We start from the raw sequence: 18,509 nt of genomic DNA on the forward strand, positions 1-18,509 counted from the left end.
GGCCCTGCGCGCTGCGTCACCCAATCCCAGCGCGCCGCGGAGGGGGCGTGGCCTGCAGTGACCCCGCCCCCGGGAGGGCGCGGCCTGCAGGGACCCCGCGCCCAGCCCTAAGAAATAAACTACAACAAGTAAAAACCTGCAGACTCTTTTTATTAAATTCTCCCATTTCATCTGTACAGAAAAAAAGAAAATGCACATTATTATGTTCAGAATCTCAGTAACATCTCAAAATTACACAGCATGAACATGTAAAAAAAAAAAAAAAATAACCAAACCAAACCAAGGAGCAGCCAGGATTTATACACAGAAAGGGAAAACAATTTACAAAAAAAAGTCTCGTTAATGTCACATTTAAAAAGAAAAAATAAAAAAAGAGACTAAGTCCAAACAGCTTCTGCTGTACAACAGGAATGCGCTGGGTCTGTTTTGTACACTGTGGGGGGGGCGGCCTGCAGGGTGTGCTGAGGGACCCCTGTACCCGCCCCAAAAACCCGGCTCTGGTTTCTCTGGTACGCTTTCCCAGTCCCACACAAACGTCAGTCACAGCTTCCCATCACCTCCCTGCGGCACGGGTGTCTACAGGCAGAAGTCACACCTCTCCCTTTTCCCCACATTCAGTATTTCCCAAGGCAAGAGCTACGCCAGAGCTGCTACTCAGTAAATACGGGGGGTTTTGGGGTGCAGCAACCCACACCCCAGAAGGGATCTCTTGCTTTCGGTCAGCTACGGAATGAAATTCAGGTGTTGTGGAAGGAGAAAACTGCAATCGGCCTTTGGCCAGTGAGTGGGAAGATGTTATTACTCCTCCCTGTCCCATACAGGCAGCATTCGGGAACTCGGATGTAGCGGGTACGATGCAGAATTCCAGCAGTACAGGACAGACAGAGCAGCACCAGCCAAATTCTTTCCCCTATGCATGTGATTTGGGTCCCCTCTAACCAGGATTCACAGGGGGAAGCGAGCAGGTTTGGCCCTCAAGCAGGGAGACTGCACAAAGATCAGTACCTGGGAGCTGCTTTGAAGATTTTAAACCCCATGAATTAAGAAGGAATTTGATACAAACCGACACTACAGCTGTTTGGGTCCACAGAGCTGTATTTTAAACAGGGACAGAAGTGCTAGATGAAATGTTCTGGTTTCATATCACACTCATGCACTCACACACACCTTAAAACTACCTTTTTTTTTTTTAAACAAAACTGATAAACTAAAAAAAAAGTACTACAATCTTCTTTCAACTAAATAACAAAATTGTGTTTTAACAGAAGTCGCCATCCAACTTGAACACAATTCCTCTACAACATCATGGGATTTGAGCGATCCCGCTGGCTCGTCACATTTCTTCCCTCCCTACCCCTCCGCAGTTAGTTTCTGTTCTTCGAGTCATTCACTCCTCTCTGTTATTCCTTCGTACAATGCCCTTACTGTGGATTCTTTCAGAACAAGACTGATTCTATTCACATGGATTTTTAAGTGTCAGATTCTGGGTGAAATGCTTAAATTTTGTTACAGAATCATTTGAACTTCATTCGGGCTTTTCCAGCCCTTTGCAGTGACACAGACACACGTGTCCTCAGCTCACTGGACAGTACTTGAAGTGCCAGGAATTTTGTTCCTACCCAGAGGAGTTACTCCAGCAGCCTGAATAACAGAGGCGAGGCAGAACCCCAAGTCGAAACGCAGCAAAAGGACTTGATCAGACCCACTAGGTAAACAATAAATAAGCTTATTAAGGTCAACAAGAATGAACACTAATGGGCTAGCAGGAGTGAAGTAATGAGGTGCACATCATGCTCAGTCCCCCTTACCCTTGCCATTGCTGAGGAACCCTTGCAGCAGCAGGAGGGAAGTGGAGAGCCGCATGCCTTGCTAGGTCCCAGCCATCTGCCCCTTTCCCTACACCCCCAGGAGCATCAGCATCAGAATCAACTCTCCAAGACAAGGTTTTGTGATGGCAAGGAGGAAAAAACCCAACACACCTCCAAAACTGCATTCAGTGGAAGGCAGCCTTCTCCACCGAGAGGCAAGGGTCATGAAGAGGAAGGGGTAGCCCAGGTTTTGCCACACCAACACTCTTCTCTTGGCTGATCGCAGCTATTTCTAGCCCTCTCGATTACATCAGAGAAGTTACAAAGGCTTCCTCAAACACCAGCATTTCTTAAAACCACTTATTTCTTTCCCCGCAATGGAAAATGGTTACCTACAGGCAAGGGGAGTTGTTTGGCAACAGCACAAGCAGGTTATTTTTGGAAGAGTACTTGTGTGGGCTTCTGTGCTTTTGAGACCTCTAAATTTTTAGGTATACGTGAAAAGAAGGAGGACATTTCAAGACTGGGACTGGTAGATTTCTAGTCTTGAAAAAAGTAAATTTGGTCATTAGCAGTGGCAGGAGGCCCCATTTTAAAACGTGAAGAGATAACGATGCTCAACGACAAAATGGCCTGGACCCTTTGCCAGTGTCATGCCTTTAAAAGGTGGGTCTGTGCCCTTACAGCGACAAAAGGATCTGAGGGAATCATGCAGAAATTTATTTAGTATCCTGCTTTTGCTTCAGAGGGCCTCCGGACACATACCTGTAACACCATCCCAGAGCACTCACACTGAAACCGAATTCCCAGGTGAGCCTGCTGACACAGCCAGAAATACCACCGACCGCAGACCACCACCACCGCAGACCACAGACTCCTAAAGCAGTGCTCCAGCCACCCTTACCTTAACCTCCTCCAAATCAAACAGCAAAAAAAAACCAGCAAGCCTTACCTCTGAAAGTAAAGAAGGTCACCTTCAGAGCTAATCAGGGTTTACATTCAGAACTATGGCTACAAACCTACAATTTCCACTGCAATGTCTTTTGGAATTTAGTAGAAGATGCTATTTCTAGACAATAAACCATCTAATTAGGCTTTTCAAGCTAATCAGGTTACAAAATGCCTTTTCAAAAAGTCACAACAGTTTAAAAAAAGCCCTCCGACAGCAATTTAATTATGCCTGACAGACATTTCGAGAGGCAGGACTCGTGCCAAGCAAGCAAGGCTGCACAAAGATCTAAAAGACAAATAAAGTATATCCTACTGTACACGTGGACTCTCGTGTAGTCACTTCTAGATTTCGCCAACACACTCAACATTTCAGCCAAAGCGTGTGGCTTATGACCTCCACGCCTCCCTGTACTTGAGGAACAAAGGTGATGGTAAGAAGAGGCCACAACTACTGGTGCAGCTTTTCTAAAACGCCTTTCTTTGGGCTCTCGGGTGAGAGCATCACGTCCTGGGAGTGTAACTATCTACAGCATGAATGCACACACTGCTGGTAACAATGTGAGAGCTACTTCCCTTAAAGATCCACATGTTTCTGCCTTTCATACAACACTACCATCCTCCCATCCACTCCTGCTTGGCCTTCTGGACCAGCACCTGTGTCCTACCTCCCAGGAAACGCCAGTTGCTGTCCCTTATCAACTGCAGTTGTGGAAACAAAAACCACTCTTCAGCGCTACCATTCAAACCATTAAGACCCAGACAGGCCAGTTACAAACCACTGCACTATCCCACAAGAACCTGTTTTACAGACAGAGCATGTTGAGTGTTCAGTCGCTTTCCGTGTCGCTGACAGAGCACTGTATTGCCAGCGTGTCAACACCACCTGTAGAAAGTTAATTCGGAAGGGTAATAGCTCAGCAGCAGCGAGGTAAAATAAAAGGAGTGTTAGAATTTTACTGCATCGTTGCTAATAAAAAAGTTGACCGAGTAACTGATGAGGGCACTTAATACCCGCTGACAGCAGTGCTGTATGCTACTGACAGGCTCTACATGCCTCGCGTCTACACCGTCTACCGAAATACAAGTTGTACAGCTCACATGAGTATTTGATCCTGGTCAGTATTTTATTCTATCTTGCGAGTGGCAGAGGAAGGAAGGGAGGACATCTTTTCAGCCAAAAAAATCCACAGTAACAAAAGCAGGATATTCACTAGAAGATGACACCAGCAACTGGTGTCCTTCAGTTGTCCAAGACCATGCTCTGAAGATGCTTTACATAAGATGAGCAAGATGTCCAAAACAAGGCCAACTGTGGTGTAAGATGCAATTTACCCTTTAATTTCCTGCCTCAGTTTCACCCAGCCACAGAGGATGACTAGATTTCAGTATGAACCATTACCTAAATCATATAGTCGGTATGTCTTCCTTTAAAAATTTACTTAAAAACTGCTTGAGCTGCAGGTCATATCAGTCTGATTTGGAGAGTGAAGGCAGTTCCAACAGCACAATAGAGACTTGTCTACAGGCAGGTAAACGAGAGTCTGCTAACAAAGGGGTAACAAAAGCTGCTGGCTGGGCTGCCAATGTTGCACACAAACTTTCATAGGATGAAGATGCTGTGGATGAGATCCAGGATGGGAAAACTGAGCCAACACCTGCTGCTGTTCTAAATTTTTTTTTTTTTTTATTCTCCTCTCACAAGAGGGGGTGGGTAGACTATACAGAGGAGGGCTGTACAAAACTGGGCACTAGGCAGGCATTTCTTCAGCAGGTATTCCAGGCTCTACCTGTCCTTGAGCTCTCTTGTCACCCGCTTGGTGATGCGTCCACACATCAGGCCGATGAGGAAGAGTACACAGATGCCAACCGTGATCACAGACAGTATGTAATTCTTGGACGGAGAGGTCATAACTTGCATGGCAAGGTCAGAAAAGCCTTCTGCTGGGGCAACCTGGAGATGAGAAGGGAATAAATGAGCCAAGCTGTGCTTTCCATGCGACCCTCAACCTTGGCATTTATTAAGTGTAGTCTCTGGTACTGCTATTGCCTCCTGTCATCGTCAGACTTGGCCCGAACCACAAACAAGCAGGCCTGCAATAATTCATCTGATGGAACTGCTGTTCAGGAGACAGCACTCTAACACGAAGTTCTGCTGTCCCTATTTCATTGCCCCAGACCTCGTCTACAGGAGATCAAGCCTTGTGCGTACAAAAGACAGTTTAATTCTGCACTGTTGAGGATGCATCCCAAGACTGAGAGAATAAGATATACAAGTTCAAAAAAGGAGACCCGATTTCAATTTTTCTGGACCAAACAAAACGCTAAACTTCAGAGACAAGAATTTCATTACAGCTGAAGTTTTTCATAAATAGCTTGCAACAGAAAGATCCAATGCAAAACAAAGGAAGCAGAAATCCTTCACACACTCACCTTTGCAGCATAGCTCCACATTTCAATACGATCATTAAGGCGTTTCTTGCACTCAGGCTGCAACCTCACACGTTTATCTTCCAGAGCTTCCATTAAGCAGGACATTTCTGTAATGTGCAGAAGATGGTGTTACAAAACAGAAACAGTGGCTTCAACAACACGCTATGGAAAGGCTGCTGGAGGGGAACACTCCAATCCTACTGAAGGCTGAGGGTTACATAGCTTTTTAAACAGGCTAGCCAGCCTGACAGGCTGTATACAAAGCCCTGCTGCACCCTTGAAGGCAGCAATTTCACTAAGATTCACGATTAATATTGATTTTGAGGCACAAGGAATTTTGACTTCCAAAAAGAAATTACAGATGTATCCAAGATGTAATTCATGTGAATTTATGAAGTCTTATAAATTAGCACCTTCAGTGAGCTGTACTCCAAATTCCATGCCGCTACCCTTTACAGAGAACTAAGATCAAATTCAGTGCAGGATAAACACAGCGTATCTCCTTAGGCTTGTTAGGAGTTTCTTTTGATCAACAAAATGTTTTGGAAAGGTTTAACTTCCTGAGTTTTCACACAGTCTGGTGCAAAGGAAATGGGATCACAATGTTCTGGGTGCCTAGAGAGCACCTTGGCTAATTCCTAAGCTCTTTTATATGCTCATATGAGACACTGACATAAAATTTTGTATTTTATACTTATACTGCCTTACTTGAATAATCCCTAATTGGATGCTTTCTGCTTTGCAGAGTTATTTTGTTCATAGCAAACAGGCTGCAAACTTTTAACTAACTCCAGCCTTTTTAAACACAATTGTCAGTTCAAACACTCAGAGGCAGATCCCTCTCTAAGCTACAAGACTTCTGCATACCTTCAGTGCAAACACATCAGAACACACATCAAAAGAATTACAACAAAACAGGAATAAATAAAGGATATCCAGAATTTCAGAGAGGTATTCAGTAACCAGCAGGAAAGACAATGATCAGGAAAATACTTGGCTGCTATTTTTAGTGCCAGATAAATTGCAAGAGATGGGAAAGTTCAGAACTTTTTTCCCCACTAGCTTTCCTTAAGCAGCCATACATACTATCCCAGCTAGTTAATGTAATAGCAGTAACAAAGCGCAAGAGCTTGACCTCAAACAGGAAAAGAATGGGTTAGGAAATACTTAAATAAATGATGTTTCAAGTGGTTTGAACTTGATGAACTCGGTCTTAGGGGACTTGAAACAGCTGAAGCAGTCTCAAAGCCTTTAGCTGCTATGTGAACTTAGAAAATGTAGTAAAGATTACCTCTGTAATACTGGAAAAGAAAAAACTGGTATATTTAAGCAGAGAAGAAAAAGAAGAGGATCAAAGGACTTCAGTTTAATTTTGTCTGTCAAAAATACTGAAGCAAAGCAGCCAACCATGGACAAAGACTGACATAAAGAAAGAAGGACCAAGGAGATTCACTAAGAACAAATCTTGTGAAACCAAACTGATTTGATTCTGTAAGAGACACAGCTTAGTTCCAGGGAAGCCTTTGATGCAGTCTGATGTAACACTGTCATAAATAAGCTTGGGAGCTGCATCCTGTGTGAAGCTGATACAGGGTGGGAGATAAACCTCACCGAAAAAATGAGTCCATGTACTTCTGTCCGTGTGTCTTATGTGCTCATTTTCAACAGGATTTAACTGAGGAGGGTTTTTACAAAAGGGTTACAGATCTGGTATCACACACTATTGTCAGTAATCATATGAATGATGGATATAAAATATAGTCATTAAATTTGCAGATAAGGCTGCAAGGACATCATATCAGGATTGAAGAACTGGTCCCACCTTGGACACAAGGAAGGACTTCTTGATAGCCATCTTCTAGTGGCATCTACCACCTCTGCAGCCATTCCACTTCATTACCCACAAAGGACTGGTGTAAACATCTGGTACTTAAGATAAGCTGCATTCTCTTACCAGCACTAAGGCCCTCAGGACTGAGAGGTTATAGGAGTAAAGCACAAGCACTTACGGCGTCCTCTCCCTGGTGGAATGGCAGCACAGTGGTGTTTGATGTCTAGGGCACAGGCTGTGTGGAGCACTGGGTCAACAAATATATCTGCTTTGCTTTCTTTCAGCATGTTGAGCACTTCCTGAGGAGGGGGAAATTACAAGTACATCTCAAAAAAAGGAGAGATAACAAAACTCATACTGCTCAATGTTTCTGAAAGGTGCATCTTCTTTTTAAATCCAGGATCATGAGAAAAAACACCACTGTCCCTGGATAAGGCTATGAATGCTGGTTTAGGCTGGATTAAATGTCCTGGTTTATGAGGGTTACCATAGTTATGGTCATTAAAACACCCACATTCATCTAAAATACAAAGTCAGTATGCCAGGGTTACTTTGGTTAGAACTGAAATAAGGTGCCATAGCCACAGGGGTAACTCATACAGCCCTTGACCATAGCCAGTGCCTAGGCCATACCCAGCACTCAGGAAGCCTGCAATGGAGACAGCAACAGAAAACACATTAGTAACAAGACACTTTGGCAACCATAATCAAGAAAGGATCGAAGCCTGGAATTGCAAAGGCGGCACTGTCGTCACTGGTAAATTGAAATGGAATTGAATCGCTGTAGGCCAGACCCGAGCTGTGGAAGGAAATTCGCAGAGCTCTGGCTTCATACTAGCTAGAACACGGCCTGGGCTGTGATCTGGAAAAATGCCCAACTTCTGCAGGGACAGGATGCCTTTTAGAGCACGTTCAATTTATTTCCTTTACCTTTTTGCACATTTCAGTTTTTATTTTCAGCAGATTCACTTTCAGACATTCTTCCACCTGCCCAGTCTGCTCCTGAGCTGCTGCTTCTTCCGCACACAAGCTGGAAATCTATTTTTGAAAAAGGTATTTTAACATAAGTAGTTCACAACAATTATTCTGCCTTTTAGCACATTTATATCTCAATAAATTAGTTCATCACAGAGCACAGCTCGAGAACACACGATGAGATACCTCCCCCTCATAATCCCAGAACCAAATGCAGCCTGGCTCATGCAATATTCATACCCTTCGAAACCCAACAGCAAGAAGTCAATATTACTGTACTGAGAGGAATGCAGGGAGAAAAACAGCGCAGAAATAATGGTAGGATATGAAATAAGCACTACTTGAGGCATGGCTGATTCGGCTATCAAAAGTGAAAGCTCAAAATCTGACTGTATTCCAGTTAAGGCTGACAAGACTAGAGAACTAACACACTTTTTTACAACAGGAAAGCAATATTTTTCCATCGTCATGAGTACTGATGAGATCCCAGATGAAAAAATTAACTTTATATTAGCACTGGAGAGGAAACTGCAATTCTTGCACACTGGACAAAAATCACAAGCAGAGAACCTGACTAGTTAGAAGCAGTTCAAAGAGGGTTTTTGTTTTAATCATCCGGATAGTTCATATTTTAAGAAACAAGATCTGTTTCATGAAGGGAGTTTTCATCCCCAAAAAGCAGCTGCTGAGCCACTTCTCCTACCTCTTCAGAACAGTGCATCTGAAGTTGGGGGTCCAGCCGATAATCAAGAGCCGATTCCTGGATTATCACTCGAATTTGGTCCTCGCAGTCTGGAGAGAGACGCTATTAAGCGGAGAAAGTCATTAACCCACTCAATGACCTTTATTTTCATAAATCAATCACCTTGCATTTTAACCTGTGTATTCTGTAATACTTGTATAGGAGTGTAAAAAACTAATTTATGTACAGCCTGTTACATACATCGAACACACCACACGCCCAAGTTTGATTTGTTAGTCAGTGACAGTTGCTCAGCACAAACCCACGCAGTTTCTCGTTTGCATGCACCAGCTCTACTCACCTGGTCTGCATATTTCAACTTCAGGCATGAGATGACTTGTCCTTCCAACTCTGTATCATCCTTGGCCCTGTTCAGGATATTCTGGCAGAATTTCGGTATGTCTGCTTTGCACGCCTTCCTGAGCACTGGATTTAAGCGGTAATCTAACCGGGAAAGATGACAGAACTGCATTTAGAGTACACATCTCTTCAGATTAGAGAACATAACACTCCAAAAGAGATTTGATAGCAATTTCCTGGATGACACTGTCCCACCAATAAATTTAATTTGGGGGAAAATACTATTTTTTCACAAGAGAATTTTAACTTGCGAGATAAGAGCTTCAGGAATAAAGTGGAACCAATAATGCATGCTGACCCTCAAGAACTTGTCTTAATTAAGTCAGCGTGTGCACAGACAACCATGAAGGAGAATGAAACAAAGCGAATGTTCTTTCGGCCATGCACACCACTCAACAGCTCAGGCAGTAAGTTAAGGTTTTTTTAGAAGAGGATACCTGTGTTCTGCGTAATCTGGCGCTTGGTAATCATTTGCTTGCATTTAGGATCCATCACTTCGCTGTTCTTGTTTTGTTTCAAACACTGCAACATATTTTTTGAGTCTGCCTCTGGACAAAACCGCTACAAAAAAAAAACCCACCAAAAAATCCAATTTTCGTCACTGAACACTTGAAAAAACACTCAACTATATTCACGGAAGAGAATAACCACCTGCCCAACCCAGAGGTATACAGACACACTCCCTAGCCCAAACACCTCCTATTAAAAAAGAACAGTCTAAATCAACTATGGGCATGAATATCTCTGCTTATGGACTAAGCACTAAGCCATACTTATGACTGGCTTCTAGGCACCAGTATCAAAAGCAATTTGCCTTTATTTTCTCTTCTTAAGTTACAGCACACTTTGCAAGAAATACACAGCGAATTAGGTCTCATACCCAACTACTTTTGCTCCCCTTTATTTTATAAAGTAAAAAGGGTATCTTTTAAGTCTACACACATACTGTTGTTCTGCATAAATGCTGGCTGGACCAAGCGACAGGTAAAGACTTCATTAGTAACACTCAGGACAAAGTAAGACCACACAGAAGGAGAAAGCAGAGAACAGCTCAGTGATACTACTTTGCCCATTCCTGCCCTGCATTAGATAGTCAAAAGTGAACCAGCTTATCCCAAATTCAGACCAAGGTACTAATTTCTTTTTTTAAAACTAATTCTGTGGGTGTAAGATAAGGCTGTTGCATCCTCTAATCCTCACCATTTCGGTGAGATTACAGGTCTTTTTTTAAAAGCATGAGTCTGTACTGGAGAGCAATAAATTCTCAAAATGTTCTGCTTCTGCCACAATACGGACGCAGGGTACTGCATACAGACCACACATGCCAGTGTTTCAGGGCTTGCAATTCTGGCTGCTGTGCAAGAGTGTCTTGTATTAACATTCACTGCTGCTTTCCACGTGGTACCACTTCAAGCCAGCATTTCTAATTTTCAGGTTTGCATGATTTTGCCTGTTTTATCAGTCTGAAGAAAGTCTGTGTGCACCAAGTCAGCAGTGAACTGAAGATGATACTCCTGTCTGTAACCATAACTTCTTCACCTTTGCTAAAAGCCAATCCAAACCCAAACTGACTGGATGAAAACTGTATTAGAAGCCTCAGCATAGATTTCCTCCTCAATTCTGCTGGTGGTTGGGAAGAAATTTATTAGTGCGCAGGCTTTGATCAGATATTTGGAGGAAGTAAAGTTGAAAGAGAAGAGCCCTGAAGAAACCTCAGCCTGATTCAGAGTTAAGACACTGATTACTTTGCAAAATAGCAATCTTAGTTCTGAAACAATACAGCAGTCTTGTAACATGCTTTATGGGAAGCTCAAAACCGATAGAGCTCTTATATCCCAACCTCACCCTCTTACATCAGCACACTACCATTACCTTGATCATCTGCTTGCAGACTCTCATGAGTGTGTAGTCCAGTTCTGGATCCATCATCTCTGTCTCCTGTAGTTTAAACACCTTCTGGTGGCACCGCGTACTCAACTGCTTCTTGATTTCTTTCAGGCATTCAATAATCTACAACACAGTATTACAACCATAACATTGTTGATACAGTTCTGTCATATGCTGCTCAAAGTCCACAGCTATGTGTTCCCCTGATGGCTATCTTCACCTCATTTGTGCAGTTAAGTTCCCAACGCCTAGATTTTATCAAAACAAAGTCATCACCAATGCTGATTTCCAGCTATGCCAATGAGCTTTGCTTTAAGTTCATCTTTTCTCACAAAGATTTAATGAGATGAAGAGGGTCACTGGACTTACTCCAAAACTCACCTTGCAGATTTCACACCTAAGAAATCTTTAGCAACATTTGCAGCAATCAGCTGCTAATAGCTTAAAACTAGCATTAACTGAGGAATGAACTGCTCACAGCATTGCATTCACCCAGTATGAATACTTGTGAACCAGTGGAAAAAAATAATTACGCTCCAAAATACTAATGGAAGATTTCAGTTGTATCAAAATGAAAATCTAACGCTGCACTCACAGGGGCAAAAGTGTTCTTCAAGAGACTTCTGAAATGAAAGTACAAATTAAATTGTAAATTATTAATAAAATCCATTACCTGAGCATTGCCATAGGGCACGTTTTGGCAGTAATTCTTGATGTCACTTTTACAAGCCTCATACAGCTCTGGTTCAAGTCTGATATCCTCGGTCTGTAGGATAAATTACAACATGAACTTTTAAGTAGGGCTCTAAAGACTATTTTACTTTGTTAATCTATTAACTAGAGCCCTCTACTCACAAAAAGCAAGCAACTCTCACAACAGGCAGGTCAGTTTCTTTGAACTTAAGCGTCTCCAGTGTGAGAAGTGGCCTTAGTGGGAAACCAGCTTTGCAAATCCATGCAGTGAATCAGTTGGCTTTTTACACTGAAGGGTTTAAACCAAATTTTAGAGCTGGCAAGTTGTTTCCACTGCTCCTTCTAAAAGGGCATCGACACAAACATCCAAGACAGATAAAATCTTTCCATGTGAAAGCTAAAGGATGTATTAATAGCCACCCATCTATTGGGTAATCTGGAGGATGTGAATGAAGTTTCCTGCTTTAGCGATGCCCAGCATTTGAATTCTTCCATACAAAGGCAAGAGTACTGCATCTTCTGATCAGCCTACTTCAGATGAAGCTTTAACACTCAAACAATATCTACTGGACAAAGACCTCACAAATTCAATGCTGCAAGAACGGCAGCAGGAAGCTGAGAGGCAGCCTTGCCTACCAGAACAAATACTACTCTTGTTTATCCACTGAGCAGCTGGAGTCGAGTTGTTTTCATCTGTCCTTGTTTCCTCAGTCTGTACAATGAAGCGTTTATTCTCTCCTGGAGGACTTTAAGGACATCAGCATGTGTAGCACATTGCTATCTAACACTAAACATAATCACTTCTAGCTGAAATTCCAATGACCATTTAGCTTGCCTTAGCCTTCACGAGACTATATTTAAGGCATTAAAGTAGACAATCATTACTTTCACCGTGAAGGGCAATTGAGCCTCGTGTTGTAAGAAGAGTGGAAAAAATACATTAGATACATCTTACAAATGAGGTTCTTTTTTTCCAGGGTGGACAAACCAGGAAGCTTTAATTCAAGGACCATGCTAGAAGAGCAGGCACATCAAGAGTTTCATGCATGTTTACCATCTCTAGCTCCTCAACGCGCAGCTGTTTGCGGCACTTCAGAGAGACCCTGTGCTCCTTGGCATCCTGCAAGGTGTCATTGCGCACAGTTGTGCTCAGACAGATCACGACATCCACCCTGCAGAAAGAAAACGGCTTTTTACTCATACACCCTTCACTTAGACCAGCCAAGGCTGGTGGTGGATCACCACATCAGAGAAACTGACCCCAAGAATCCAAACACAACATAAAGTCCTTGTGCATCTATGCTTACTTCTAGCTTGGGTACAGCTCTATGTAGTCTAACTGGATCACAATTAAAACCTAAATCTGATGCTATCTAATTGGAGTCTAGATCAGCAGACAGGAAGATATTCAAAATCCCACCACACCCCTGCCCAGCAGGACCTCTGTTCTTAAATCATGTGAGCGCTTTAGAAAAGCTTTACTTAATCTCAGAAATAGATGAAGGTGAATACCTACATAGCATTACAAACAATCCTTTGGCATTATGGGAAGGGCACTTACATCATAAAACACAAATAGTCTTGCTATCCATGAACAGGATTGACCTTGTGTGTAATTTAGCCTTACATCATTGCAGTGGGCCATCAGAAACACCCTTATATTGAAATGAATACACCAGCTAAAACAAGTGGGATGTTTTCCCTTAGCAGATCAGCAACTGGAAGAACAGTAGCCTGTATCTTAGAAGACAATGAATCTAGCAAGGATATAAAACATCCTGGGACATGCAGTTAGTGGACTGCATAGCAAGAAAAATAAAGAGGACAGGCTTGTATGCAAGAGTAAAGCAGAAATACTTTTAAAGAGGCCGGCAATGCCTCTACCTTAAGTGTCTGCACAACAGTCACTAAGGGAAAACACACAAAACAATCAGCCTTTAAAGGAAGCCCAGCATTTTCTGTCCTGTCATGAAACATCCTGTAACTTTATTACATATTATACAGTCAGATTGCTGTTTGCTCAGGTGCTACATACTTTTTTTTGATGTTGGGGCAAAGTTTCAGCACATCCTCCTTGCAAGCCATTTTAAACTTGTATGAGAACCTAAAATCTTTCATTTGAACCTGCAAGAGAGAAATGAGGAAAGAACAACTTTGGTCACCTGGAGGAAAAAGTGAAAAGTCTTGACCAAAAGAACATTTGTTGAATCATGCAATCAGCAAATGCTTTTGTCCACAACTTATTAATGGGGAAGCAAGGGGGACGCTGCACTGCTGAAGAAGCTGGGACCCTATCTACCATACACCAGGAAGGAAGGAGGGTCTGAAAATAAATCATCTCCACAAGTGACCATTTATGACCAGGCATGCAAGTACAACTGTCTGAATTCACAAGAGCACTTTAAATACAGGGGGAAATCAATCTCAAAGGAGGAAGGGCTTCCTAATTAGTTAATTCCTGTCAACCCCCTCCATGAACAGAACAGGCTTCCACCAACAGCAGAGAAAAGCACTCCTTACCAGCTGGAAATGAGTAACTCCGATTGCACATTTTTCATTCATTTCCTTCTGGTGTTTGTTCTGTATTAGACACTCCATCAGGTCCCCAGAATCGATCTGGTTATCTGCAACCTCCTGAAGAAGAGATGAAAGGCTTAAGAGTAGCTCGTTTTTACAAGTCATGATTTTTATGCTCCTTTAGCCCCCTGTGACCAGGAAACAATGGCATCTCCAGTCCCACTCTCTTGTGAGCTTACGCTCACCATTAACTGACCACATGGGAGTTGTACCATGCAAGTATTTCTACAGTCCAGCAAAGAATCACCTCAGGCACATGCACACTTTAGACTCAGGAGAACATACTGCAGAGACTCAAGGCCCACATGAAGTACTACAGCTAGGTGCCTTCATTGCTATGCAACTCCTCAGTCCTAGAAGTTATTTCAGCAATGCTGAGCAGCTGCACAGAGTGGAGTGGCTGGACACACTGCTTGCAGGCAAGGGGAGAGGAAAGAAGTTTCATTTTTAACCCACTGTAAAGAGGGATTTTTCCAATTACAGAGCAATTTTCATCTTCTAGCTTTTATGCTAAGGCTCTGACAACAGCAGAAGTACTAGATGGAATAAGTTTTTGTCTTAGGTTGTTTTTTTAATTAGAAACTTTTGTAACTGCTCACCTCTGATTTTACTTTCGAAGTGTAGCAAGTACACTAAGAACTAACGCTAAAAACCTCTAACCTTTCCCACACAGTGTTTTTTCCCCAAAGATATTCACACTATTACGGAATACTCACATGACAGAACGTCTGGATAATGGGCTCACACGCTCTCATCAGCAAGGCTTCAATTTGAATGTCCTGCAGAAAACATGCAATATTTCATTTTCACAGTGAACGGACAAGAAAAAAGGCTGAAAAAAACCTGTGATAATAATTGAAACTCAACCCACTTTACAGGGTTTTGAAAGGTGCAATCCAGACAGCTTAGCCCTTCAGTTCTGGAAATCCTGGGGTTCACTCTTGCCAACAACATGGCAAATGCAAGACAAGTCTTCCAGCTTAAGTCAAGAGCCTGGTCTCCACAGAAACTCATTGCTTCGATATTTCAGCCAACCTTCTCCGAACTGGAGATGCTACAGCACTAGAAATCACCTTACACCTAGGCAGGAGTTAAAGACTAATCATAGTTCTGAGCAAACCATTTTGTAACCACTGGAAGGAAGCTTCCCCTAGGGCACAATGTAAATTTTAAGAGATATGGGGAACAGTTTGTGGCAAGATAGTCAAATATGCAGCTTCATAAAACAAGTAAAGCTGCTGACCTCACTGAAAACCTCTAATGATGCACCTGGCAGTTACTTCTTGCAAAATTTTTGGAACGGTGAAGGGAAGTTGCAATACAGTACTCAAAACTACTTGCAAGCAAGACCAGAAAATGAAGTCCCATGACATTTTGTGACTTGTTCTAAAGGTAACTGGGTTACCTGTGCAAGAAATCTTAGCTTCTGTACCATAACTATTTTAAGCAGGAGAAATGTCATCACCAGCCTTAAACCCTGAACCATTGTTCAATTCTCTGCCTCAAGAACCCCACATGAAAACTTACATTGTACGGGGTAGAATGGATGGTCTCTGCTTGCTCCCCGAGAGCTGCATTTCTGCAGCTGCTCTAACCTCACTTTCTTTCATCACTATCCAAATGACATGCCTAGATGTGCTCAACTATGCCCTTCATCCCAGGCTGAAAACCACTCACCTCGGACTCCAGCTCAGTGAGGTTTCCCACTATGTCTCTGCAATCAGACACCAAGTCATCAAGATGGTCCTGAAGGCATTCCAGCTCCTACAAAACCAGACACTTTAGTGTGTGATCCAAGAACCCAATTTGAAAATTTGGGTTTGAAATATTGTAACACATGTGAAACTGCCCTCCTCCTTTTAAAGTCCTAAATCTCATTTAATCCCAATCCTCTACTGGCACACCCAAAACACATACACGTAGTGGTGGTTGAGAGAATGCTGGTCTAGGATGTTACCGCTTGTTCTCAAAAGTTGCTTGATGTGCTTTCACTTCTGGAATACCACATTTAATTTGTCCTTCGCATAACCTTAACGAGAGATTAATTACTCAAACTACAACCTACGACAGGCACTTCAAAAAGGCAATGGTATATGCTCTACTGCATCTGCTGTTCAATGGCTCCTCCCCTACAGCTATGCTAGGGCACAGCAATTTAACATGAAAGTATTTGTTGAAACTTTGTTAAGTAGCAGCAGATGTTGGTTCAGTTCTGTATAAACACAGGAAGCATGTCAGTATTTGCCAAATGGAAACGGGATAAAGTTTATGTGGGAAATGTCAAGCTTGTAATAGAATATGACAAATAAGAGTCCGGGTGGGGTGGGGTCACTTCATTAAAGTCCTTCTTGTTAAACTATCCCCTTCCCCTTTCTCATTCCGTTACACGTTTGAACCTACTAAATCCATGCAGTAGATGCAAAGCTGCTTCGTATCACGTCCGTCTCTCAGTCTAGCACAGGTTATGTTTCAAACTGCAGGCATTTTTAACATTCTCAGGTACAGAGAGACAGCTAACAACAAGATGTCCCTTCATCCCCTTTTTTGCCCTTCCCACCCCTCCAGCTTTGTAAATGAATTAGCGGTGTTACTGTGCACAGTACCTGCCCTGTCTCCGTTTTTTCACTGCACCACTTCCCTAAGTCAATCATGCACTTGTCCTGGAGGGCTGGGTCCAGCTTCACATCCATGGCACGCTGATGGAGGATTCGCTGCACCTCTGCTCTGCACTCTCGCGATAGCTGCAAAGAGGGCAAAGAGCATTTAGCATATGGGGTCTCTAAATCCGTACAACACAAACGAGATGCTGACAGGTGACGTACTGAGAGTGACCACAAATGCCATCAGCAATCCCAGAAAGTACAGAAGAACTCCTGTGCTGCTCAGCATGAGACTGCTGGAACCCCACAAGCAATCCAGGCTCCAAAAGAGTCAGGAGCTTTGTCATGTAGTTTGGAGGAAGGCTCCTTCCATCCCACTCAAATAAATCTTATACTCTTAGAACCTTCACTTTGCTTTTGAAATGAGGTGTCAAAGCAGGTCCCTAGATTATCTGCTGCACTGCCCCCTTCACTCAAAGATACAGACTGCTTCTGGAGAAGAAAGTCGAAATAGCTCATGCCCTCAATACCAAAAGGGAAGCCCAGAATGAGGCCATACAGTCCAGCTGTAATTTCTTCTCAGCAATCCCCACTGCAGCACATCAGAGGCAGCGTTTGCCAAGACTGAGGAAGAAACAAATTGTAGAAAATCAAAGGATACTGACATGGTGCTTGTCAGACCTAAAATGCACTGGTTGAAGCTTAAAACTTTGTACATTTAAAAAGCCAAACCCCTGGAAGTTACCTAGCATTTTGTGGACAGCACTGGAAAAAAGTACAGATCTAATCTCTGATGAGTTTTGCTTTCAAACGCTACATTTCAAAATGACAGCTGCTCCCTTAGCCTACTTTCCACAAGAAAAATACATTTAAAAGCCTTTTCTCTCTCTGACGAGATTATTTGCAGGCTAGCTATTGATTTCTTTGGTCAGCACTAATATAAAATAGAATTAAAAAGTCTCAACTCAGCAGACTAAGAAACTGCATTTAAAAACATTATTCCTAAGAGAGAGATGCTTTCAATCAATACTTGACCTCTGCCACAAAAAGACCTTTTAAATCAAGCTGTAGAAATTAATTTTTTAAGCCAGGCCATTGTGTAAACCCACCAACTCCTAGGGGCTGCGTACACTACAGTGCCAAAAGAAATGGAACTGAGTACCCAGCTGCTTTCAAGGGAGTGCCTGGATAAAGGCACGGGAGGGCAGCGAAGTTGAAAAGAGTAGCTCTGAACCAAACAAATGTCATTATGGTGGATCTCCAGATTGCAGGGCAGCAAGTCAGATCCCTACTGTCGTCTTTAAAGACAGCATAAGCACATTTAGCAGTACACTATGCTCTGAAGAACCGAAAGGATGTTTTATATCAATAGGAAAAATTTAATGGGGTATAATCTGAAGTTGTACTCAAAACTTAATTAGAAACAGCCTAGGAAAGCTGGGCTTGGAACTCCTTTTTGCATAAAACCAATTTTGCAGCTATGCTAGCTATCTACATACAAGGCATCACATTCCTCTTTGGAAAGACAAGGGGGAGGACTCGCACTGTGTCTAAACAGATATACGTAAGTTGTCGTCAGCACACCAGTTCCCCCTGCGGGCTACTGCCACACCTTGATGGGGCTGTTTTTCCTTACCAGAACACCACCACAGACC

General features: G+C 42.7%; 1 protein-coding gene across 1 annotated transcript in view; it reads right to left on the minus strand.

Moving 5' to 3' along the window:
* Positions 1-129: 129 nt before the first annotated feature.
* The window catches only part of GLG1 (golgi glycoprotein 1), an 85,376-nt gene continuing 66,996 nt past the window's right edge, over positions 130-18,509 (minus strand). The window contains exons 12-26 of the mRNA XM_068411267.1: positions 16,858-16,995; positions 15,932-16,018; positions 14,971-15,033; positions 14,198-14,311; positions 13,713-13,801; positions 12,732-12,849; positions 11,658-11,750; positions 10,970-11,107; positions 9,535-9,658; positions 9,039-9,181; positions 8,699-8,800; positions 7,951-8,058; positions 7,199-7,319; positions 5,190-5,296; positions 130-4,710 (exon numbers count right to left, since the gene is read on the minus strand). Coding sequence (XP_068267368.1) covers positions 4,543-4,710; positions 5,190-5,296; positions 7,199-7,319; positions 7,951-8,058; positions 8,699-8,800; positions 9,039-9,181; positions 9,535-9,658; positions 10,970-11,107; positions 11,658-11,750; positions 12,732-12,849; positions 13,713-13,801; positions 14,198-14,311; positions 14,971-15,033; positions 15,932-16,018; positions 16,858-16,995 — 1,713 coding nt within the window. The 3' untranslated portion in view covers positions 130-4,542. The remainder of the gene's footprint in view (positions 4,711-5,189; positions 5,297-7,198; positions 7,320-7,950; positions 8,059-8,698; positions 8,801-9,038; positions 9,182-9,534; positions 9,659-10,969; positions 11,108-11,657; positions 11,751-12,731; positions 12,850-13,712; positions 13,802-14,197; positions 14,312-14,970; positions 15,034-15,931; positions 16,019-16,857; positions 16,996-18,509) is intronic.

The sequence above is a fragment of the Nyctibius grandis genome, chromosome 12 (assembly GCF_013368605.1).
Source record: "Nyctibius grandis isolate bNycGra1 chromosome 12, bNycGra1.pri, whole genome shotgun sequence".
Classification (NCBI taxonomy): domain Eukaryota; kingdom Metazoa; phylum Chordata; class Aves; order Nyctibiiformes; family Nyctibiidae; genus Nyctibius; species Nyctibius grandis.